The sequence below is a fragment of the Cuculus canorus genome, chromosome Z (genome assembly GCF_017976375.1).
Source record: "Cuculus canorus isolate bCucCan1 chromosome Z, bCucCan1.pri, whole genome shotgun sequence".
NCBI classification, from domain to species: Eukaryota; Metazoa; Chordata; class Aves; order Cuculiformes; family Cuculidae; genus Cuculus; species Cuculus canorus.
The window spans coordinates 38490190-38515178 of NC_071441.1; the positions used below are offsets into that span (position 1 = coordinate 38490190).

A 24989-nucleotide genomic window follows, 5' to 3' on the forward strand; every position below is an offset into this window, starting at 1 on the left:
TTTATGTGCTTTTAGTTGTTTTCTGAGGAGATGAATTCTAAATGGTTAGATTCTCTGTCTATTCGCATTTCCTTTAAAAGATTTTGACCACTTGATTAGTTTTACTGAAATTTGAGGGAACAGTAGAGATCTCAAAGTTGCTCAGTTCTGCCAAGATTTATGAAAAGAGATACCTTCAGCAGAAGTTGCTTTTGAACTGAGAGTGTCTTGCATGTTCAGTGGTAAGGGATGAATCTGTGGTTTTGTTGCAAATATTAACAGAGAATTCCTAGAACTTAGCAACATAATGCGGTATTTTCCATCTTCTCTGTTTTCCTTCAGATTACTGAGACAACTGATACAAGCAAAGAAGTTCGTAGCCTTCTTATCCGTACTGCATACAGAATTAAACGTAGAGGAGATAAAACCCAAAGGACTGCAAAGCTCCTGAATGAACTTCTTCAGGAAGTGACATTGATGGTTTAGATTTTTAATGTCATCTACTTATCAAGCCAGCAAATCAGATCTTCATCCAGATGTCAGACTTTCATTAATGTCTTGCACCACAAGTTACCAAGGGTAGAAAAATATCTACTTAAGAAAATCCCACAACTTTGTATTCCCTCATGCATATTTGAAAATAACCTTTTATTTGGAAATGCTAACGTCTGAGAAGGTAACAGTAAATATTAAAGATGGTTTAAAATTCTGTTCTGAGCACCTTCTTTAACAAAAGATCAATGCCATTTAAAGCAGTTCACTCATTTTGTTGTTTATCTAGCTGAGAATCACTTGGTTTTATTAGCAAATCATACCAAATTGCTTGGTTCATAGCTTTTTCCTAAAATGTTTTGTTCTAAAATTCTGCATTTCTGAACCTAACGATGATCTCAAGTGAGACTAAGTGATTCATGGTGAATGCTCTCTGTGTTCTCAGGAAATCAACGTTTCCTGAACTGTTAGTTCTTTTTGCAAATGTTTCCAAAATGAAACCCCTCTCAGAGTTGCTAAATTATATGTTTCAGTACTGCAGCTTTCAGAGGACAGTGTTCTCTTCAAAATACTATGCCAATAGCTGGTCTTTGTCAACTGATGCTACAGGTAGAGGGCTGCTTGTGGTACAGCCTGTTTTCAGTGTGCCATTGATGCTATTGTTTATTCATTTAAGAAATCTTTTTTTTTTCATTCAGACAAAATAGGGCAGCCACTACATAGGCATAAGGAAGCTTTCCAGTTTGAGTGCCAAATTTGCTAAGCAGACCATATGGTTGCAGCTTAACTCCTTCCTTTTTGTGTCCAGAAGTAGTTTGCTTGCTTCTTTATTTAGGTTTTTTTAGTCTCATGCAAACAGCATGGGCAGCGAGCAATAGTTTACTGTTTTAATTCAGGAAGGTATTTGTTCTAAGAAGTTTTGTGAACCTCTTTCTAGCTTAACTAGAAAAATAAGCTTGGAGAATAGTAATGACAGAGGGTCCTGACCCTTTTCACCCTTTTCTTAAGCCTTTTTACATATATTTAATGTCAATGCTTGTGCTATGTTCAAAGATGCTGCTTGGAATACTGTTCTTGCATGTAAAATCAGAGGTATGTATCTGAAATTAACACAGCTTTCTGAATGTAGCATTTGGTTTTGAGCAAGGGAAAAGAAGAACAACCTACAGTGTCCCTTGGCTATAAGAAGTGGAAGAATATTTTCTGTAATGCTGTTGACTGATTTCTTACAATTTTCTTCCCACTGAGTCATATCAGATCAAATGACAGAGGTTACGTGTCTTCATGTCACTTTGTTAATTTTTTTAATACTTGATTCCAGCAAAAAGAAATAGTAAATATGTAATATATATCTATGAGGAAAACTATTTTTCTCTCTTTTTGGATTAAAAATATTTCTGAATGAAAAATCAGAAAGAGATGTGTTGCAATTTTTCAGTTGTTTGTAGCCACATATGTCTTAAAAAGCAAAATCAAGCAATCCTGTTTTCTGAAATGCATGGGATTAAACTAAATTATTTGTTGATCACAGTCCCTGTGGTATAGGGGGAACACATGTGGAATAGTCTGTCTGGCATGATAAACGATCTAAAATTTGTCTCCAAAAGAATGATTTTTTTTTTTTTTGACGCTTTAGTTTCTAATCCAGTTGTTGGATGTGAGATTCTTTGATTGTCCTCGAATTCTATCTGTATTACAACTGTATGTATTTTTAGCTACTTAAAAGAAAGATTGGCAAAAAGCTGCAACATATGTTTCTTGCAGATTTGTTGGATGAATGATATGGATAGTATATTGATATGTGCATTACAGTTGTTGGAGTGGAATTTGCAAATGTCCTTTCACAATGCAGTATTTTTTTTCCGCTAACAAAGCACATAAAAATTCTTCCAACTTTTTTAAACAAAATCAATGTCCTGTCAAATAGTGATAAGTCAATTAAAGCAGGAAGGAAATGTACAGTAAAGGCATAAAGAACCAAATTAGTAATGAATTTGTACATTCTTGTTTTCCTTGTGTTTGGTTTTTTTACAGAAATACTGTATGATTTAAATATTACAAGGAAGGTTTGGTCATTTCAGGAGGCTTTAAGGAAGAAATCTAATTGATGCTGTGTGTAACTTAAAAAAGATACAACTGTAGTGGCATTCTTTTTGCTTTACTTAGTATAGTTATAAATTTCTGGTATTTTGCTATATTATCTAGCAACAAAGTAAATTGCTAATGTTCTATGTAAGTGAATAATGTAATGGTAATTAAAATGAAGGAGGTGTAAGAAGGTGAGAAATTCTGACTCTGAAATGCAGCTTCCTAATAGACCCAAGTTTGAAAGATCAAAACCTGGAATGTTACAAGAGGAGTCCTCCACCAGAGCACCAACCATGCTTTTGAATCCATGTTTTTATACTTGCTAGATAGTCCGCAACAGCTTTGTTAAGGAATCAGCATTTTTTTCTGGGTGAGACAAGAAGTTAAACCACTGTAGCTGAATTAACTGGTGCTACAGGAAGCCCTCTAGAACCTAGTTCATAGCAGTATTCACATGTGGGCCTGTTTAAGTCCTCTCTGGCAAGTTTTTCTGACTTGTGATACAATTTTTCCTTAAATGCTTGCCTGGATTTAGAAGATATGCTCATGGTAGCTGTTTCATTGCTGCCTTAGCAGAGAGTAGCTTATTCTGGGAATTTGCTGGTAGGTGGTCTGTTCGCTAGTGCGTGCCAAGAAGAGTTTCCCTTGCTTGCATTGGCCTTTTTCCTTTAACCAGCTGTCTGGCTGCTGGAAAGAAATAACAGACTTCATGAGCCCCTTTTGATGGCTTAAGTGTACTCATAGTGGCTGGGTCCTTTTAGTGGCCAGGAGCCATCCTGGGATAGGCGTTGGATTGCCTTCAGCTACTGGAACAGGAATTTGAAATGTCAGCTGGATGTAACTGAGTTGTAGCAATACAGTTTGTAGGCACAGTCTGTGCCTTGGATGGCATTTTATATGCTCGGATGTGTGTAAAGGAAGAGAGGGTACGGAGCAAGAAAAAAACCCCAGGATGTTGAAACTCAGTTGCAGAAATTTATCTGTGATTTTTATATTCAGTTTAATTGTAGGACTGATAGGATTAGGAAATAACAATTTCATAAAAGAGAGTTTACCTGAACTACAAGTAGCATAAAAAGTCTAGCACCACTACATCAGTAATACATTTAACTAACTTCCTATCTCTTAACAAATCTTCCTATTTAAAAGCATGTTTCATAACTCTTCTGTATTATGTCAGATGATAGACCCATTTCATAAAAAATCAGCCCCGCGAGAACAACATCTGTCTCTTTTCCATTAATTTGAATAAAAATATCTCTTAGGCCCATAAACTTTGGCAGATGCACATTGCAGTTTTGTAAAGAACACATTTTTACATGTTCTGGACCATAACGAACAGTTCAGCTTAGTTCTCCACATTCTGAATTGTACTGTCCTTCAGATTTCCCACATGCATGTGCCAAATCAGCCCATATATACAGCTTATTCGCTTCTTGCTGTTTTGATATTATTCCTTAGCTTGATCATTTATTTTGAGGCTACCAAACATGCGCGCTGAACATGTTATTTGCCTGCTGCTGGTAAAAATTCCCTTACTATTTCATGAATGAGAAAGCAGCTTTTCTCTATTTTGACTAATGATGCTGTAATTTCTAATGCGTATAAATTTTCTAAAGATAGGACTTCCATTTTTTTTATTCCAAATTAACTTGTGATGGTAGCTGAAGTTACAAATTTTCCATCCATAGAAAATTCCCCATATCATTCCCCATAGAGACTACCAGTAAGTGTTTAAGTGTTTTTAATCTCATGATAGTGCCGCACTCACATATCAGCTTGATAGGTCTGCAAAGAGAGAGGGAAAAGCCAGTACTGAATTCTACAGAAGAGGAGGGAGGCCTTGAATTTTGCTACAGAATTAATCCTTGCCATGAAAATGACTGATACCTGTGTCTGTGAGGTCAGGCATTAACTGTGAGTTTCTAGTAGGAAGGATCAATACCATCTTTTCTGGAGACAGGACAACGATATAAATGTTGTTTCCCCTAGACCACTGAATTTCTTCTTCAAATACATTACAAAAATTACTGTTATGTTTGAACTTTCCTTTCTTGTGGGTTTGGTTCTTTGCTAAAAACAGTGCTCTTTGCTGAGCACTGTTCAGTGTACTTTTAGGACCAGAATTGCTGTAGTTGCTTATTCTGACCTATTTGACCAAGCCATAGAAGGATGCTGGGCAAATGTCCAGTCCAAACCTTGCAATTAAGCTATAACATCCATTTCAGAAAGTTATTTTTGTTGCAATTTAAGAGTTTCAGATGACAGCTCTTTACCATTTTTCATTGTATGTTTCCTGATCTTGATTTCTTTTCAACAATCCTGCTTCCACTTGCCATTATTGGCAGAGTGAGCTCTCAGATGCGGTTGACTCTTTAGGCAGAGACATTGCCTTTTCTTTCTCTTCCGCATCTCTCTCCCTTTCTGCCTAGGATACAAAATGAAGGTAGGTGTGATCCATAATTGGTTTCTAGGAGAAAGCGAATCAACTGGGTTTTGCTAGGCTAAAGTATGTAATGTTGCATGCTATCCGCTGTGCCAGTATTTGCCAGTTCCTGTGTGTCCCTGTGTGTGTGATGCTGGCTCTGCTCCCAGGCACTACCCCAGCACAAATTTTAATGTGTTGATTACTGTTAATTTACATGCATAAACTTAGTTTATTTTTTGTAAGATTAACGTTATTCTGACAATCTCTTCTGCCTTTCCAGCAGCTGAGGTAGAAACAGTTTTTCATCTTTTACCTCTTCTCTGTGTATGGGCAGGGTGTACAACAGCAGATCTAGTCACTTTATTTTGTTAACCTGAGACCTCATCTGGAGTACTGTGTCCAGTTCTGGAACCCTCAACATAAGAAGGATATGGAGCTGTTGGAACGGGTCCAGAGGAGGGTTACAAAGATATTCAGAGGGCTGGAGTGCCTCCCATACAAGGACAGGCTGAGAGAGTTGGGACTGTTCAGCCTGGAGAAGAGAAGGCTATGAGGAGATCTTACAGCAACCTTCCAGTACCTGAAGGGGCTACAGAAAAGCTGGAGAGGGACTGTTCGCAAAGGCTTGTAGTGATAGGATTAGGAGCAATGGGTATAAACTGGAGAGGGGCAAAGTTGCACTAGACATCAGGATGAATGTCTTTACCATGAGAGTGGTGAGGCACTGGCACAGGGAAGCTGTGGCTGCCCCATCCGTGGAGGTGTTCAACGCCAGGTTGGATGGGGCCTTGGACAGTCTGGTCTAGCGGGAGGTGTCCCTGCCCACGGCAGGGGGGTTGGAACTAGATGGTCTTTAAGGTCCCTTCCAACCCAAACTATTCTATGATTCTATGAATTTTATTTTAAGGTAGGATACCTCAAAGTTATATAAACATCATAGAATGAAATTGAAGAACTGTCATATAGAATCATATAAGAGCTGAATACCTGTTCTTTGTACTGAGATCCTTCGCATTCATACTTCTGTCTAACCAAACAGCAGTCTCTAAGTCAGCTGTTCCCTGCCCTGATTTCTTCAGACTCGGCAAACTTAGAGTAGAGTAGAATATGGTATTATATCCATGCCATCTCCCTTCTGCTTCAAGAATTAGCCGTTTGAACAGCACAGTAACTGCATGGCACTTAAACAGTAACTCTACTTTGGAGCAGTTCTTCCAAGATGTATTGAAGGGCCTGGCAATCCACATGGATTTAAAGAAAATATGAAAAGGATTGCCACGTGGCGTCCTGTTGTGGTGCCACTTTCATAATTTTTCTATCAATTCTGTTCTATTTTGTGAATCTGAAACATAGTATGGCTTCGATTTTTCAGACATTTGGAGAGTAAGCTCCTCCTTCCCAACTGCAGTGGGAGCAGCGGGTCCTTACTACCCCCAAAGCACACCACAAAGCCCAGTCTGTACTAGCTGTGTTTCAAGACGGAGAGAGGAATGATTTCTGGTGATGTTGTTTCTCATCTGTTATAAACCTGTGGCTTTCGTGCTGGATGCTCTTGATGCCAAAACATAAATTATAATGCTAAAAATGCACCAACTTTTAGCATTGAACTTTCTTCTGTGGTGTAGGGTGATTGCTTTTTTTCAGCAACAGATCTATCCCACAGCTGATGTTGGTGTTACTTGACATTAGTAAAAGAGAATCAGCTAGCTTAAGACTTTGTAGACAGACACCGGTCTTACTGATTTCTTAGTATGTCTGCTTCCTAATTCCAGTTCCTTATAACCAGTTATCAAGTGGGAAATGTGTGCATTCCTGACATTTGACTGAAAAAAAGGAGAAGCAAGAAGACGTGTCTAGAAACCATAAAATGTCACTTGATGGGCATACTTGTTCTTACGTAAAGTGAGTGAGTGATTATTCATATGACTATTCATCTATGTAAAAAAAAAAAAGTCAGCATTTATGCCATGTAGCTGCATTTTTTTTATATTCAGGCAAACAGGGACATTTTTTTTCCCCTCAACTAAAATTGGGAGCTTATTAAACAGCCGCCTTGTAGAAAAATGAACAGGAAGTGATGATGAGTTCAGAGCACGATGGACAGTTTCAGCACAAGGGGTTGCAATGACAACATCGTAACGGCAGTATTGCAGATTGCTGTTTGCCGCATTACTGAAGGGAACAAGAGAGAGTCCAAAATGAATGATGATGCTATAGGGAAGCAGCATGTGAAAAGTGGAATGAGGGGGAAAGGGGCTTATGCATTACATAAGGGAACAAGAAAAAGGAATCATACTTTCCAGATGTAAAATTGAATAAATTAGGATCATGCTTGGCCGTTAAACACATGCAGAATGGAGTAAGGTGTCTGCTAACACACTATGATTTCTGGTTTTGTTGTGCTGCAGGAGTTGACTGTAAGGGGGTACAGCTGTAAAGCAGATTGCTGTTACTACTGTCTCTTAAGATAATTGAAGAACAAAAGTTAGATGATACTGAGATGTAACAACATGAGGTTAACAACAGATTAAAAAAAAAAACCAAACATTTTTTTGTCTAGTAGATGACAACCACTGTCCATTCAGGATTAATGATGAAGTGAAACACGTTATTGTGTCAAATAGTGGCTTCTCAAAGTAGCCTGTTCAGATCTAGCAACATTTAGTCAAGACGGCCAGGGATGGTGCTAGTGGCAAAACAGGCACTATTGGCTTAGGAGTAAAATATCCCAGAGAGATTTTTAGCATAGAACCCCAGTGCTGAGATACTGCTTCCAGCAAGCTCAGAGGAAAAGCCTGGACACAGTCAGACAAACAGCATTTTTTCACAGATGACTCAAATGAGCTTCATTAACCAAAGGTTACAATGATGTCCAGCTGCTGTCCAGCTGCATGCAAGAGGATGAGAGCCATCGTCTCTACAATGGGGACAATAAGTATAAATAAGCTTTTGCATGGTGGTACAGTGGGCATTACTGCTGTTGGGATGCTGTGCTAATACAAAGCAATGCTCAGCTGAAAATTAAGTTCTGTTTTCTGATGTGTAAATGTTCATGAAAAAGCAAATCTTCACACAATGGATATGTCTGCATGCCTTTAAATAAGGGTTATAACAAATGCCTATTCTCATTCTGACAAGTATAAGCAACAGAAATCAGGCCTTTAATTTTGTGCAGAAAATATACCCTCAGTTTTACTCACAGTGAACAGACAAACGCACTTTACCTCCCAAGCACTGTGCAAATGTTTTAATTTCCCTATGCACTGGCATACTTTGGCATACTTCACTGGCACACAATGTCAGCCTGCCAGCAAAGTAGTTTTTAAAATAATTTTTCCAATACGTTTGGTCCTCGGAAACAAGGCAACACCTCCATGTTAGTATGTACATACACTTCAGTATTTATATGTGCTTAAACTCAGTACACTTGTGAAATTCTGAATAAGTCAGGTTTCTCTTTTTAGTTGCTTCCTTGTAATTAATTCTTTTTTGTTGGAATCCTAATCTGTGCCTCAAAGATTGGGGCCAAGAATGGAAAGGCACCTATATCTCTGTTAAAAATCCTGTTATAGAGGACCTCAAGCCTGACTCATGAATGCTGGGACCTGTAGCAAAAAGGTAGATATTTTATAATTGTAAAAGACCACAAAATATATTAGTTTACTTTTAGGTATGAAGACGTGGTGTCTTGGAATAAGGTTTTCAGTGAATTAGAGTAAGATTTTGTGCTCAGTACGTGGGTTTGAGTAAGTCAACTAGTAGTCTTATTGTATTATTCTGTTAAGAGCACACTTAGCTCAGAGGAGAATACCATTAAGTTGCAGATGTAAAATTTGAAAGTTCTGAGATAATTCATATACAACTACTCCTGACTCTTAAATCATATGTATGGAAAGACAGATTCGTGAAGGTATGGAAATTCTTTAATCTTCAGGCACAAAAGCCAAGACAGCAGTCCTGTGCTGCAGGACTATCTGTAACACATGACTTGCAGTGTTTGTGCACCAGTGCTGCAGCATGCGCAGGACCCACCCAGGGTCTGGAGTGTGTCCTGAAAGGCGTGGGTTTTCCAGGTATTTCCAATCCAGTTTCTACATGGAAAAGATCTAGTAAACTAGAAAAGCCTTTGGCACACAATGGCACACAGTAACTTTGCTGCTTGGTCATTGTTACAAAGGCACCATGGTTTCCTCCAGCCAACTTATGTATGAAGAGGAGCCTACACCTGTGAACTCTAAACACTGCTAAAATTCTCTGGTAACAGAAGAATCATAGAATCACCAGGTTGGAAAGGACCCATTGGATCATCGAGTCCAACCATTCCTAACACTCCCTAAACCATGTCCCTCAGCACTTCATCCACCCGTTCCTTAAATACCTCCAGGGAAGGCGACTCGACCACCTCCCTGGGCAGCCTGTTCCAGTACCCAATGACTCTTACTGTGAAGAATTTTTTTCTGATATCCAACCTGAACCTCCCCTGGCAGAGCTTCAGGCCATTCCCTCTTGTCCTGTCCCCTGTCACTTGGGAGAAGAGGCCAGCTCCCTCCTCTCCACAACCTCCTTTCAGGTAGTTGTAGAGAGCAATAAGGTCTCCCCTCAGCCTCCTCTTCTCCAGGCTAAACAACCCCAGCTCTCTCAGCCGCTCCTCGTACAACTTGTTCTCCAGCCCCCTCACCAGCTTTGTTGCTCTTCTCTGGACACGCTCCAGAGCCTCAACATCCTTCTTGTGGTGAGGGGCCCAGAACTGAACACAGTATTCGAGGTGCGGTCTCACCAGTGCTGAGTACAGAGGGAGAATAACCTCCCTGGACCTGCTGGTGACCCCATTTCTGATACAAGCCAAGATGCCACTGGCCGCCTTGGCCACCTGGGCACACTGCTGGCTCATGTTCAGTCGGCTGTCAACCAGCACCCCCAGGTCCTTCTCTTCCGTGCAGCTCTCCAGCCACTCTTCCCCAAGTCTGTAGCACTGCATAGGGTTGTTGTGCCCCAAGTGCAGGACCCGGCATTTGGCCTTGTTGAACCTCATGCCATTGGTCTCAGCCCAGCAGTCCAGCCTGTTCAGATCCCTTTGCAGAGCCTCCCTACCCTCCAGCAGATCCACACTTCCACCCAGCTTAGTGTCATCTGCAAACTTGCTAAGGGTGCACTCACTGCCTTCATCCAGGTCATTGATAAAGACATTGAACAGGGCTGGACCCCGTACCGAACCTTGGTCACCTCCTCATTATGATCTGCCTTTACTCTGAAGAAGTAAGTGGTACAGGAAAATAGATGGTGATCCTTGTCTAACTCTATGAATATAGTTTTGGCTTAATCTCACATTCATTTGTACAGTTAAAGCTACATCGAGAAAAGAATCATTCAGATCCCGAACAGCTGCTGGCCTATTGAAATGAATGGGAGAAAGACCAACCTTCTGCATCAGGCTTTCTAGTGCTATCCAAAGCAAGGCAAGGACTGAAGTAGGGATGGGAGGAAAAAAGCCTAACAAAATGCTGTATTTTATCAGAAGGGGCCGAATATGAAATAGAAGTAGAGTTAAACCTAAGTAGGGCAAGTTAAAAGGAGTGGCCTGTGCTCGTCATAGCCACATACACTGGTGTGTAAATGTAGTCTTAGTCTTGAAGTCTTAGTGTCCATTGACTATACCTGAGAACAAACCAACTTAATTAACAAATGGGCAGCGTCATGGCATTTTCAGCGTGTTGACAGTTAAATCTGGACAAAGGTTTTATTTGATAAAACATCACTTCTGATAATGATTTTTAGTTACAGTAAGTTTGGAAGTGGATATTTTTCTTGTTTTCCTTTATTTACTATAATCCAAATCTACAAATTCCTCCTGTCAGGAAATTAATACGGAAATACCCACCTTGGAAGAATCTTGAGAAAAATGAATAGTGCTAAGCATTGGTTGTGGCTTTGTTTTTTTTTTCTGCCAAGATTTCAGGAAGGCCTATTAAAAACTAAATGAAACTTCGTATGGTTTACTCCTAGAGCTTTTCAGCTCTAGGATGATTCAGAAGGATTTTAAACTAATGGTAATGTTTGTACCATGTTAATGAAGGTACTATTTAAGATATACAGTAGTCTCCTCTTCTCTCTTACTTCTGATGATTTATGGTACCAGTAACTATTTGAACCCACCTTTAGATACCTTTTTAATCTGACGCCTCACTCTATGGCAATGCTTGGCTAGAGCAACAAAAAGCCACATGAGCCCAGATACAGGGCCAGGGCTGCCACTTCTTTGCCATGTTTTATGTTGTTTGGTGTTTTAGTTTTCTGTTCATTTTCTCAGTTGCTACAATACATGATGGATCACAAAGCTGTTGTGAAGGACACCAATGTTCAAGTTCACGCTTATGATAATACTGCTGAGACAGACTGGAGCTACTGTAGCAAGCAAAATAAACTACTGCTGTGCTCACTATTAAAAAAAGAAAGGTAAGAGAGGTAAATTGTTTGGAGAGAACAAAAATTTGGTGATATGTCTTTTGGTAATGTGTGGAATGTCTTACCTGCCATGCAATTTTAATAGCACTGGCTATTAACAGGCTTAGAACATATTAATTTCTGGGTGCCTTGTGCAAGAGCCTCATCCAGCTCTGGGATTTTCCCCTTACACAATGGAAAAGACAAAAAAGTAAGCTCGTTGCCTTTGCAGAAAAAAATGTGAAACCAATTGTAACTTTTTTATGAATGGGATCCCTTAATAAATTAATCTGTGAGCAAAACTACATTAGAAGTCATTGCAGTACCTCGGTGTGTCCTTGGATGATTTCCTAACTGTTGCTGCATTAGAAAGAAGTTGCTGAGTGTCTCACAATTCAGGTATTGACACTGTCTGCCTGTAAAGGGGGAGGTCAGAAAATGTAGTGAGCTAAAGAGGAACTGTACTCTTTGGGCAGAAGTCAGTGTTGTGATAGGCTCTTAGGTTAGATTCTGAGTGCAAGAACTTGCAAAAAAAAAATTACCACATTTAATTTTTCTTGTTAATATCCATTAACTAACACATTTCAGCTGCTTCTCTCCTACTACAAAAGCAAAAATGGGGTCATTCTTTTTTCCCAGCTTGATGAATTAATGTTGAACTACTGTGCAACGGAAAGACTACACATACTTGAAAAAAATTATTTATTTTTACAGGAGTATTTGATGAAAAACAATAGTGTACAAAGTAAATGTGTTCACAAATTTTTGTGGTTTAAATTCTTACTCCCTGAAAGGGACAATTAAGATGTCTTCTGATCAGTGGGGCAGTACGTTCCTAGGAAAGAAGAGCCACACTTGATATATAACTTTGCTAAAGGAGCAGCACAAGGATATGGAAGACATTTTCAGAAAATGGAAGGTCTAACACTTCTGGTAAAAGTTAGCCTAAACAAAACAGATAGAATGCTGTTTTTTTGGTTTCCCTTCAATCCCATCCCATCACTAGGATGGTGAGCTGATCACTTTTCACAGATTGTTTCCACTTCCAGTTCACCTCTCCAGCCCCACCCCAGCTCTCGCGGATTTTGTATTAACTTTTTCAGTTAGTATAGAAGTTACAAACAAAACTTTAAGTACAGAAAACAGTTTAATAGAATTTCAATAGTTTACTAATGTTGGCCAAATTACTGGACTACACAAAATTGTACAAATCAAGAATCTTTAGCGTCTGCAAACTGGAATGGTTGTATCACCAAGGAGCAAGGATAAACCCCAAGATTCTTGTATTAAAGAATAACCTAAAGCCACAGTAATATGTGTGCATGTCTGTGTGTGTAGTCTGTTTTCTGCACGTGTGTTCTTGGTTACAGCAAGCCTCTGGAAGACATAAATACTGAGAGGTAAATGTTTCTGTCAGCTGATTGTTTTAGCAGTCACATAATCCTTCCTTTGATGTCTTGGGTCAATGAAATCCTAGTACCAGCAGGGTTTAGCAGGAGATACATTAAAAGAATTTCTCTGTGATCTTTCCTGCAACGGAAACAGCAGTAAAAGTTATTACTCTGTCACGAAAAAGGAGTATCTGTGCATTCTTGATTGCTCCAGCTTTCCAAATGGAGTTGTTTTTCAGGTTGCCAGTAGAGCATAACTACAGATGCAGAGTTAACAATGATCTCTTTACATTTCTAGAGCTGCCACAATGAAGTCTGGAGGAGACAGGGAAGATCCATAGTGCAAGCACATTCTCTTGGTTATGAGCAGGTTACTATAAAATAATGCTGTAGGGTCAGTTGCCAGAGCAATACTGCGTGTTGTCCTATGTATCCACATACCTTCTTGTTTCAAGCCAACAGTTCTCTAAACAGTACTGAAGTAGCTTTTCCACCTTAGGCCATTTAGTGTTTTAACACTGGGACATCACAATGTACACTAATTCACTTTTTGAGAGAAAGCAGTAACAACATTTCTCAAAGGCTCCTAGAAAAGGCACATCTTTTTTTTTTTGCTCTAGGGCTCGACTCCTGTTCCTGCTGAACTGAGCCAGTGTGTAAAATCAGAACTGATATCAGCTCAGTAGGCACCGGAGGACGGGTCCATCAACAGCCTGGAACAACAGCAGTGGCCGTAAGTGGCAGCTCCAGTCGGAAACAAACATTTCCTGCAAACGACACAGAGTGCTAAACTACAACTGCAGAGAGATTGTGACAGCATCCATTAAAGAGAAGACTACAAAACAAAGCTTTATAGATAATTCCAGTTTAAAGCCACAAACATTTATTTCCTCTGACCTTTAGAAAAGCATGGTAGCCAGATTACTGTAGGCGATACCTTACGTTTGCAGTCAGATGGTGAATTTAAGGCATGCTGTTTATTCTCAACTAAACCGAAGTGTCTTTGGTCATCCTCAAGTTACCTCTGCCTTGATATACTGCGTCTGACACACACATATTCACTGAAAATCTGTCCATTCAGCAGCAAGGAGTTTCAGCAAGCAAATGTTCTCCGCCCTGTGCAGGCTGACATTAAGCAAAGCCTCCTCTCCCCTTCTCCTCAGGTGCAGAACTTAGCCACTGTGAACAAAGAGGGAAACAATCACTGTTCACCAATCAGCTAAGCTCTGCACCTCACCAGAGAGGTCTCCATCTCAGTATAGCTAATTATTGGATGAGGTTCTTCCATGATGCATCTGTTGTTTTCCTCTTTTTTTTTTTTTTTTGTTTAATGGACGGAGAGGATTCCATGCTTGCACAGATCAGATAGTTATGGTGAATTTCATACTAGCAGGTGCAGTCATGGCTGTGTGGTAATCCCTGGCAATGTGATTTTAATCTTAAGTCACAAATCATCATGCCAGGAACCCAAACAGCCACGACATTAAAAGAAAGCTGTGCAGTCACACAGAGTGTTGTTCTCATAACAGCACCTATAGATTTTATGTTATAACTCACTATGCACTTCTAGTCTGTCTGAGAAGTCAAAATGGACTACTGCTAACACATACATACCAGGTAATTTTCCTGTACTAGATACTTACCAGAAGCTGGTAGAAATATGGGGATTTATTTTATTACTGAAGTAGCTATAGGAAGACAGTGCCAATTAGTACAGCACCAGAACAAACTGCATCTCCGTGTTTCTGGCCTTCAGACACTTGAAGGTATCTACCAGATTAAAAACTGTTTAACATAATTCAGATTCTTGTGCATCCTCAATAATTGGGAACACATAAGTGTCACCCCTACCTGTTTCAAAACGCAAATCTCTTACCCCATAACTGATATCCTAGCATGCTGCTGTCTAACCCACTTTTCCCAAAAAGTTTTCTTGGCAGACACAGTTCTTGTCTCTGCAGAAGAATAACATGGATGTTCATAAACAATCTTGCTTTCATGGTATCTATCCGCTGTGTTTCATATAAGTAAAGTAACCATGTATTCAAGTGGAATTCGCTATCAGGTACTGCTACACATGCAGGCTTGATCACGAGAAAATCAAGATTACTGCTCAGTACAAAATAGAAAATTATTATTTTCCAAAATTAGATGCCTGAATTTTGATACCACAAAAGGTAAGGGTATGTGAACTACCAAGACAATCAATCTGCCACATGAGTTGTATCATTAAGCAAAAATCTGAGGTATGCTTTACTAGAAGAGACCTTCATTCCAATTCTAATTGCCTATGTGTTAAACATGCACGTATAAGCACTGAAAGGTTATCTGCGGCTACCCAAATAGGCTGACAAACAGAGACTATCTTTGCAAATTAACAGTTTATAGCCTGCAGCAATCTTTATTACATGAATATTTCTTGCAATTCTGCTTTTTCTCTGGTGATTCTTCCCGGTTAATTTCAGAAGGAAGCAGATTATGTACGATACTAAGCAGCTTCTTTATGTTAAGGATGCTCCTCTTACCTCATAATCAGTCTTCTAAGGCCTCACTACACTTAACACAAAAACATTCGAATTATCAGCTTGTTGTCACATTATTCAGATTTGCTCCCAAGTGCACAGCTTCATACTTCCACTGTGGGCTCAGATTCTTTTTAAAGAGTATGTTGCCTATGAAATCAACATGCAGCTTCATCAAACAGAAATGCTCCTTGCACAGTGGCAAATTCTGTAACCAGAGTTAAGAAAACACAATGGGAAAAAGAATGTGGGTGGAGCCTAGCATTCTCTGGCCATTCAGACTTACAGTTGCATCTTGTACAGTCCATTACAAAGTTTACAACAAAGCCATGCTCCGCGCTCTCCAGCTAGTGCCTACATGTATATAATTCACTAAAAAAGGAGGAAAAAAGAGGAAAAAAAATCAAGATATTTAACAAGAATTCATTCTTGATCTAAGCAGCCACAAGCTGTACAATACACCAAAGTTTACTACATTTACTGAGCTCAGCATATTCTTTCCATATAAGGCAAAATCAGTGTGTTTGCTTACTTTAAAAAAGAAAAGTCACCTCTTCAGAATAACATCTCTGCCACCACTTTGGCTGAGGACTCATCCATATGTTCTCGTGCTGCAGCAAAGCATTTATGTGCAAGTTCTTGTTGTTTTACATCTTCGTTCACCATTAATTCACCGTAGAGATACACACCCATTGCCTGAAAGAGGAACATACCACTTATCACCAGTAATGGCTAATTAAAACTAAAACTGAACAGTCAACCCAAAACACAGAAAATACTATACATTCTACAACACCTGCCCTTCCCCCTCAAAAAAGTAGTTTTCTGTAGATCTCTTTAGTCTAGGGATGGTTGTCTATATTCTGTATTGAGTATGTAAGAAAAGAATACCATTAGAGGTGTATGTTATATTGTGACAAGAAAATGTTTTCTCACTCCATTTTTCTTGCTACTTTTCAAGTTAAAATCTGTTTTCTTTTATGCATTACCTGAAATATTTCCAAATGCCCCTTCAAAAAACTGTTTATCCTTCCTTCAACAGGATCTACATTTTCTTTCCAAATGGAATGTTTACACACACAAACACACACGTGAATAAAGAGGGCAGCAACTGAAACAGTCCACTCTAATATTCTCATTTGGCAATTCTGTAACTGTACATCTACAGCATGCTCTCAGTTCTGTGTCTCGGACTCTTCGTTTTATATTTGAGATATGGTTGAACATGTACGCATTCTGGTTTGCTAAGAAGGCAGGCTTTTCCTAGCTGCTAGTTCTGGACATTGGAGCTATCGAGAAAGATAATAGCAGTGCGCTTGGGGATGAGATCTGGGTCCTGTCAATGCCAGGTAGCAAAGTGCTCTCTGACTTAATGGTAAACACATTGGGGATTGCTATATTTTTTGGTTTTTCTGTGATGATGCATTTTTTTCACCTAATTATAGGAATTCCGTAAGTGTTAAGTTGCAGTTACCAAAATAGGATTATACACGTGGCAAAATATTAGCAACTTAGCACACCAACTTTCACAGTTGTACTTAATGTTTGGACAGTTGCAGCAGAGGAAAAGTTTGGATAGCACTAAAAAAAGACAGCTTCAATACTGTTTCTCACAATTTCTAGCATTGGCTGGTAAGCTTTAAAAAAAATAGCTTCAACCACAATGGAAATTTAAAGTTTAGCAAAGACTGAAATTAAAGGAAAAAGTCCCCAGACTCCTTGTCAATCCCTTCCTTCTGGAGACCCAAGAATTCAGATTTCCAGGGTCTGCAGCTGCACTAGGGTCTGGCAGCCACATCAGGCATGTAGCTGGGCTCCAGTTGCTTTCACAGAGAAGTTCAAAATGTTGGTATTTTGTTACAAATAGGAATTATGTTCCCTACCCAGTATTAGTTTTTCTTCAAGCCTAAACATTAATGTGCAGTAAACACACTGAGGTTTTGTAGTCCTGAAAATGATTTAAATAGTCACATTTGCATTTTTCCCAGACTTTAAAAAAGCCAAGTGTTTTATGATCAGTAAGGACATGCAACTGCTCTGATCTGAGTTGTAATCACTCCAGAAGTTGGTTGTGCCATAACGTCTATGCACTGCTAGAGTAAATAAAATGAAATACATTGAAGACTACATTAAAAAAAGTTGAAAAATATTTTCCTACACTGCAGAAAACATTTAGTCTTTATTTGGCATAATAACTGTTCCAAACATAACGCAATTCAATATGTTTGGGTTTACGAACTCAAGGATTTCCCTCTGCCCCGACTCCCAGCTTCTGCTGGCGATCTCCATCCTTTCATAGGATTAAAATACGCACAAAATATATAACTCCTTATTTTTATAAATTAAGTCTTTTTTTTAAAAAACACACAAGTTAAAGAGCTTGTCAGGAAGTCTGCAGCCTGTTTAGCTGAGATATAAATAGTTATACTTCAGAGCTGGAAGAGAGAGCACAAGACACTGCAATAACTTTATTTTGCTCTTGTGACAAAATGTATTTGCACAAAAAACTTCTGGCTGTAAATTACTTGTTGAGTGTCAACATAAAAGGTAAAATTTTCTATTTTTTACGTATACTTTAAATATATAATCACCATTGTAGGCAGTGAATGCCTTGATTTTATAGAGTTCATAGTGATTAAAAATAAATAAAAGTGACACAGAAAGAACAAGGCAGTGGCACGATTAGAATTTTAAGTTCATAGAATCATAGAACAGTTTGAGTTGGAAGGGACCCTAAAGATCATCTAGTTCCAATCCCCCTGCCATGGGCAGGGATAACTCCCACTAGATCAGACCCAAATGAAAAGCCACAGTAAAGACATCACGTGTAGCAAGCCTTTTAAGACCTTCAGAATCTTTTGGTATCATTTCCCTAACTACACAGCATTCTCTGGATGTATATTGTTGTGCTACCCTTCTCCTTCTGGATGTCATCTTGAAAACTGAAGTCACCACAGCACTGACTACTCTGTACCTTTTATCTACATGCATTAACATTCACAGCTAGACTTGCCTTTGTCATCCTGCAAAAGGAACTAATATTGAGAAGTATCTTCCTAGCACCACTGAAACCTCTGGCTTGCAGAAAATGGTAGAAGAGGAGGGAACACATCTTATTTCATCACTTACCAGAAGATTAGCGTGCCTAGGTGTGAATGAATACCCCTCTATGACTTTCTTAGACTACAACATTCAAGGAGTAAAACAGGCAAAAACTGAATACACATTCAATTTTTTTTTTTTACAAACTGCAGCAAGAAAATATATGAAAATAAGTTTCTAGTATCACATTAAGGGTGACAATGAGTTGGTTATTTTGAAAACACTAATTAAATGTAACTGACCTGATCATCTCTGAGAAATTTCTCAACATCTCCATACCCAGGCATGTACTTGTGTTTAACAACAAGTTCACACCACCGATGCCGAACCTTTGGGAAGAGAAAAAACATTAGGAAGTGAGTGTTGATAAACAATAAATCTCTATAATCAATTTGTTTTGTTGTTAGGTTTTTTTGTTGGGTTAGGACTCTTTTTCATCAGCAGCCTGGCAGATGCCTCCTGACAATGGCTGATAAGCAGGCCAGAGGTGCACTGCTGTGTGTGCATGTTACCGGGCTTCACAAACCCAGAACACCTAAAGTCAAATTCCTGTTTCCGTATAAGTAAAATAACCCACACCCAAGCACAGATCTGCAGTATCTTCACCTCTACTGCTTCCAATTTTACTTTTTTCCTTTGAATTAGGCTATTGTTTCGTTCTTTTATACTACTGGAAGGGTGGAGGGAACAGAGATTAGCCCTGCAAAAATCTGGAAGAGCCACAAGATGTAATTGATAATTTTGCCTACATAAGTGTACAATCAAACAAATAAAAAGGCTTAAATGTAATACTGTACTAATATTAAATCCATGACAAAAAGCTAAGGGGTAGATAAAAAAACATGAAACAGGGAGCTTTCAACTTAATCAAACAGTTTTGCCACCATATCTTTGCCAGTAATAGAGTTTAAGCACCTTGAAAAGCATTTAAAATCCATCCACAGTTAGAAAGCCGGGCTGTTCAACCAAACACATATTGACAAAAACAGTCATTAACATATTGCAATGACAAGTATGGAAATTTTCAGGCAAATTGAAATTTTAAAATATTTTTGTTGAAATGGTGTAACTATGAATTACATGTGGGTTTTTTTGGTTGTTGTCTTTAAATTTCTGACTTTGTTATTAGCCAGTCCTGTGGCATAAGCACCAACTTACTCTCCAGCAAGGCTTCCTCAGTTGTAGACAGTGAACAACCTAACAGTTTACATTCTACTAGTGGCTCAGCACTGATCCTAAAGGAAAACATTTAAACGCACTAAAACCCTTCCACGCTCCCAATCCTCCTCTTTCAGCCTTTGTTCTTGCCATCTATCAAAAGACAGGGCATCTGATGTAATAACAATTACCTTTCACAGTAAAAGTAAGGTCTTAGCAGATGTTTATTAAAATTGAGTCCAAATTGTTCTCATATCAAGTATGAATATGGACCTTTTTTCAGAATGATAGATTTACTGACAGCATTGAGAATGGAAGCCAGAAAGGGAAGGGAAAAAAGTCACGCTAGAGTATAATGTTGCTTTTGGAAATAAGGTATTTTGAAATACTTTCCTTGTTGTCCTAGTCTTTGCCAGCTCTGTATCTCTGGAAAAAAACTTTACAGACTTACGTAATTAGATGTTAATCCCACTAGCATAATTAACAAGTGATAACAAGGTCCCAGAAGAGCCCTTTTTGGCTTTGCAGCTGGACACTCATATGAAATAGTTTGAACACAGTTTATGAATGAAACAAAATGCTGAGGGGTTCTGGGGCTGAGTGGGGTTTGCACTCACAGCATCTAAGATAATTACCAGCATGATGGAGACGTGGAGGGATGGCTTCTATGACTGGAATGTGGGAATGGAAGGATAAAAAGGCTCTTTCGGAAGGACAGGAAAGGGAGACAAGGAGGGATGCATCACCATCTATATCAATGACCCACTGGAGTGCATGGAGCTCCATCTGGGGATGGATGAGGAATTGACCAAGAGCTTACAGATCAGGATTAAGTGGAAGGCAGGGACACAGGTGAGATTATAGTGGGGGGTTGCTACAGGCTTCGAACCAGGAGACTAAGCGGATGAGGTCCTCTATAGACAGACAGGAGGACCCTCACAGTCAGGAGCTCTGGCCCTCATAACAGACTTTAACCACTCCAATATCACTTGGAGGGACAACACAGCTGGGCATAAACAAATCCAGGAGGTTACTGGAATGCACTGATCATACCTTCCTTCTCCAATTGACAGAGAAGCCAATGAAGAGAGGTGCTATGATGGACCTTGTTCTTACCAACAAGGAGAGACTGCTGGGGAATGCGAAATTCATGGGAAGCCTTGGCAGCAGTGACTATGAAATGGTGGAGTTCAAGATCCTCAGGGCAGCAAGGAGAGCACACTAACTACCCTCGACTTCAGGAGAATGGAATTTGACCCCCTCAGGGATTTGCTTGGTAGGGCATCTAGGGGCAAGAAGTGCCCAAGAAAGCTGTTTAATATTCAAGGATCACCTACTCCAAGATCAGGAACAATGCATCCCAAAAAAAAGGAAGTCAGTCAAAAATACCAGGAGACCTGCATGGATGAACAAGGAGCTCCTGGATAGACTCAAACACAAAAAGGAAGACTACAGGGGATGGAAGCAAAGACACGTAGCCTGGAAGGAATATGGAGGAATTGTTTGAGCAACCAGTGGTTAGCCAGGAAAGCTAAAGTTCTGACAGCATTAAATCTGGCCAGGGACATCAAGGACAACTAGAAAAGCTTCTATAGGTACACTGGTGATAAAAGGAGGATGAGGGAATATGTGGGACCCCTCTGGAAGGAAACAAGAGACCTGGTCAGCCAAGACATGGAGAAGTCAGAGGCCCTCAACTACTTTTTTGCCTCAGCTTTCACCAGCAAGGCCTCAAGCCACACCACCCAAGTCACAGAAGGGAAAGGCAGTGACTGGGAGAATGAAGAACTGCCCGCTATAGCAGAAGATCAGGTTTGAGACCATCTAAGGAACCTGAAGGTGCACAAGTACATGGCACTTGATGAGATGCACCCATAGGTCCTGAAGGAACTGGCAGATGAAGTTGCTAAGCCACTATCCATGATATTTGAGAAGTCATGGAGTCAGGTGAACTTCTCACTGACCAGAAAAGTTGAAAAACAAACCCCATTTTTAAAAAAGGAAAAAAGGAAGACCCAGGGAACTACTAGTTGTTTAGCCTCACCTCTGTGTTCAACAGGATCATGGAGCAGATCCTCCTGGAAACTGTGATGAGGCACATGGAAAATATGGAGATGACTGGTGACAGCCAACATGGGCAAACTGTGCCTGACAAATTTAATGGCTTTCTACTACAGGGTTACAGCGTGGATGGATAAGGGAAGAGCAACTGACGTCATCTACTTGGTCTTGTGCAAAGCATTTGACACCGTACAGTACATCTTTATCTCTAAATTGGAGAAACATGGACTTGATAAATAGACCACTCACTGGATAAGGAATTGGCTAGAAGATTGCACTCAAAGTGTTGAGGTCAATGGCTTGATGTCCAAGTGGAGACCAGCAATGAGTGGCATTTTGCAGGGGTTGATATTGGGTCTGGTAGTATTTAACAGCTTTGTCTACAACATGGACAGTGGGATTGAGGGCACCATCAGCAAGTTTGCTGACAACACCAGGCTATGTGGTGTGATTAACACACTAGAAGAAATATCATCTAGAGGGATGGGGCTTTCTTCATACCTCATGGTGAAGCTGTTTTTTGCCCCTGCAGCTATTAAAATATTTATTGATGAGAAAGGAGGAGGTCATAAGACTTTGGGGACTAAATTTCTGAGTCCTTTCGATACGAAGCAGGGATCAGACCAGCCTAAGACTATGCCCAAGCCAACTTGCCCTCAACGTGCCTTTCCTAGAGCAACTATAATAGCTGCAAGGAGAAGAGTACAGAAGCTTTCTCCGCTCATTTATGTGTCTTTACTTCCTCACACACTAACGCAGTGTGTGTCTGCCTTATATTTGTATCATGGCCTGATCATCTGAATCCCAATGGTTTTGAAAAACATGGAACAATTAAGCTGTGCCCATTTCCTTAATTGTTCCCCCACAGGGTTCCTGTTCTTGGCAATCAACCTCCTTTCAAATAGTTTAAAAGAAAAATATTTATTTGTTGAGTGAGTTCTGGGATAGCACACACTTTTCTTTCTCTCTTTCACTTTTTTCCCGTTCTTTCCCAGTGTAAGTGCAAATCTTGGCACATTTCCAGACCTGAAATGCTGGAGCTTTGCCATTTGCGACAGGAACAGCATGTCTGTTGTCCTCAGATTATACATTTGCCTCCTGTTTTCCAGAAAGCCCCAAATGCCCTTGCATGAGAGCAAACTGCAGGATAACCAATTGCTGAGGAAGTGCCTGTGAAGCCCTGCTGGTTATCCCATGTCTTGTGCAGGACAACAGTAAGCAGAGCACAGAAACCAAGGCTGGGGGTCCAGGTGCAAGAGAGGCAGAGGGTGAACTGCGTAATGCTGGCACTGAAATCTTCACTAACACCAGGACTGAATACGTTGCCCACTCTTCTGCCTCCACGCCCTCCAAGTAGCACAGTGTGTAGATGGCCACATAACACAAACTGCAGCTAAAGCAAACACAGTTATTTCTCAGACACACGCACCATAAAGAAATGATTTTTCTAGCATAATCCATGCCCTAGGCTGATACCACAAACATGAGAATTTTATCCACATAGGAGAAGGATGGAAAAAATAAATTCAGTTCCCAACATCTCATCCAATGCTTAGAGCAGGAAAAGTAAAAAGGGCCCCACAGCTTCACAGCCTAATGAATGAGTCATGTGAGCAGGCACTTTTAACAAACCAGTCTCAAAAGGAAATTTTGAAAACTAAGTAGCTTTGTGGTAGGACTGAGCTAACCATACTGCATCCTGTGTATGCTCTTCTTGGCTTTTCTGTTCCTCCTAGAGGCAAAAATAGGAATCATTAGTTCTCTGTGAATTTTCTTTCTGTGTATTTCTCTGTGCTCTTCTGCATGGTTCAGAGATGCACATCACATGTTATTTTGGATGGTTACACCGTAAATGATATAAACTAAACCTGAAAAGTAATTCACAGCAATCCTTCCTGTTACTTCTGGCAGATAGCACATAGAACTTTTCTGGATCTGAAGCAATACCTGCAACCACCACACATGCTCTTATTGGTTTGGCAGTGCCAAAGTTAGAAGAGCAATTTATTTTCTCAGCCTCTAATTCCAGGCTAATAGCTGCCCTTCTGTGTCCACGACTCCCGGCTGGTAGTCCTGAGGATGGGGACTGGTAGCTAGGGGGGGTGATGGAGGTCTGCTGAGATCTCAGGTTCCTCATGGATGGATCCTGGAAATTTTCTCTCCTCCTGCCCTGCTTTTGCAGCTCATGTGGACATCTCCACTTCTAGCTTTTTATGCCAAATGTGGATTTTTACTGTGAGTTTTGCAAGACACTACCCATTTTAGTAGTGCAATTCTGAGGTACAGTTCAGTATCAGGAAGACACTGAGACACTCACTCTCTCAGGCACACCATTTGGAAACCAGATCTTACATTTTCATAAATATCAGCCACATCAAGATTGAAATATTGGCTAGCACCTCGATGAAATGTCTCAAAGGGATGCTACTGTCAGATGGAAGAGAGACTATTTAGGAGTAGCATCTTGTACAAATAATTTCAGTGGCCTCGTATTATATTTTAGTTCCATTTTAAGAAAAATACACAGTACTACACAATAATATTTGCAACTCAAACATTAGCTTTTTAGAGTGCAAAGAAAGATATTGAGAAACCAAAATTATTTTGTGTTAGTCTGTTTTCAAAGAATGCAAGCTGTTGTGTGAGATTATTTAATTGAAATTAATAATCCAGCTCTAAGACAGACCCTTTGTTTTAGCAACCTGGGCCAAGGCCTTTGGGGAAATAGTGCTTGAAGCCAACTGATTAAACTCATCTAAGGGATCAAATATACACCTTGACTTTCAAAGGAAAAGCTCCCAGTGGCATACCTGAGAAACAATATTTCAAAACTATATTGAACACAATTTAAAGTGGTTTGTTTTTTTTTTTTTTGACCCAGGTGATAAGTTACTTTGCTTAATCCATATTATTCTCCCCTGCCCAATACAAACAATCAGACAAGCCTATTACAAACATCCTTGTAGAAAGCTTAATGTATTGCATTGTAATAATCTACTTTGCTAACGTTGTCAATCACATGCACGCAAGCGAAAAATAAATATTTTACTTCTGAGGTCTACAAATGAGATTTAGAAAGCAAGTAATCTAAACCATGCTTTTATTAAAGGAAGAGAAAAAAAAGCTAGTTTACTAAGCCTTTGGTCTGCAGAGTGGGAGGCTAGCTTCAGGGAAAATGAGTACATTTTGTTAATAGCTGGATCCAATTTAAAAGGCGCCACCAGACAACAAATCTAAATCACTGAACAAAAGCAACATAGTTAAGAGATCTTAGAAAATTGCGTAGTTTGAAATACAGTAAGAGCTATTGTCGAAGACAATGGAACC

The 24989-nt window shown here is 39.7% G+C and overlaps 2 protein-coding genes across 13 annotated transcripts in view; one reads left to right on the top strand and one right to left on the bottom strand.

The window, feature by feature from the left end:
• The window catches only part of FANCC (FA complementation group C), an 89244-nt gene extending 77638 nt beyond the window's left edge, over positions 1-11606 (top strand). The window contains exon 15 of the mRNA XM_054054737.1: positions 322-11606. Within this exon, the coding sequence (XP_053910712.1) occupies positions 322-465 (144 nt within the window). The 3' untranslated portion in view covers positions 466-11606. The remainder of the gene's footprint in view (positions 1-321) is intronic.
• A 1213-nt stretch (positions 11607-12819) lies between these two features.
• AOPEP (aminopeptidase O (putative)) overlaps positions 12820-24989 on the bottom strand; it is a 189839-nt gene continuing 177669 nt past the window's right edge. For 9 of the 12 annotated variants that reach the window (XM_054054732.1, XM_054054729.1, XM_054054733.1 and 6 more), the window contains 3 exons: positions 18686-18772; positions 15874-16037; positions 12820-12958 (listed from right to left, as the gene is read on the bottom strand). In XM_054054732.1, coding sequence (XP_053910707.1) covers positions 15897-16037; positions 18686-18772 — 228 coding nt within the window. In that variant the 3' untranslated portion in view covers positions 12820-12958; positions 15874-15896. Of the gene's footprint in view, positions 12959-15627; positions 15714-15873; positions 16038-18685; positions 18773-24989 lie in introns of all 12 variants that reach the window. The other 3 variants (XR_008447862.1, XR_008447861.1, XM_054054728.1) reach the window with 3 other exon arrangements.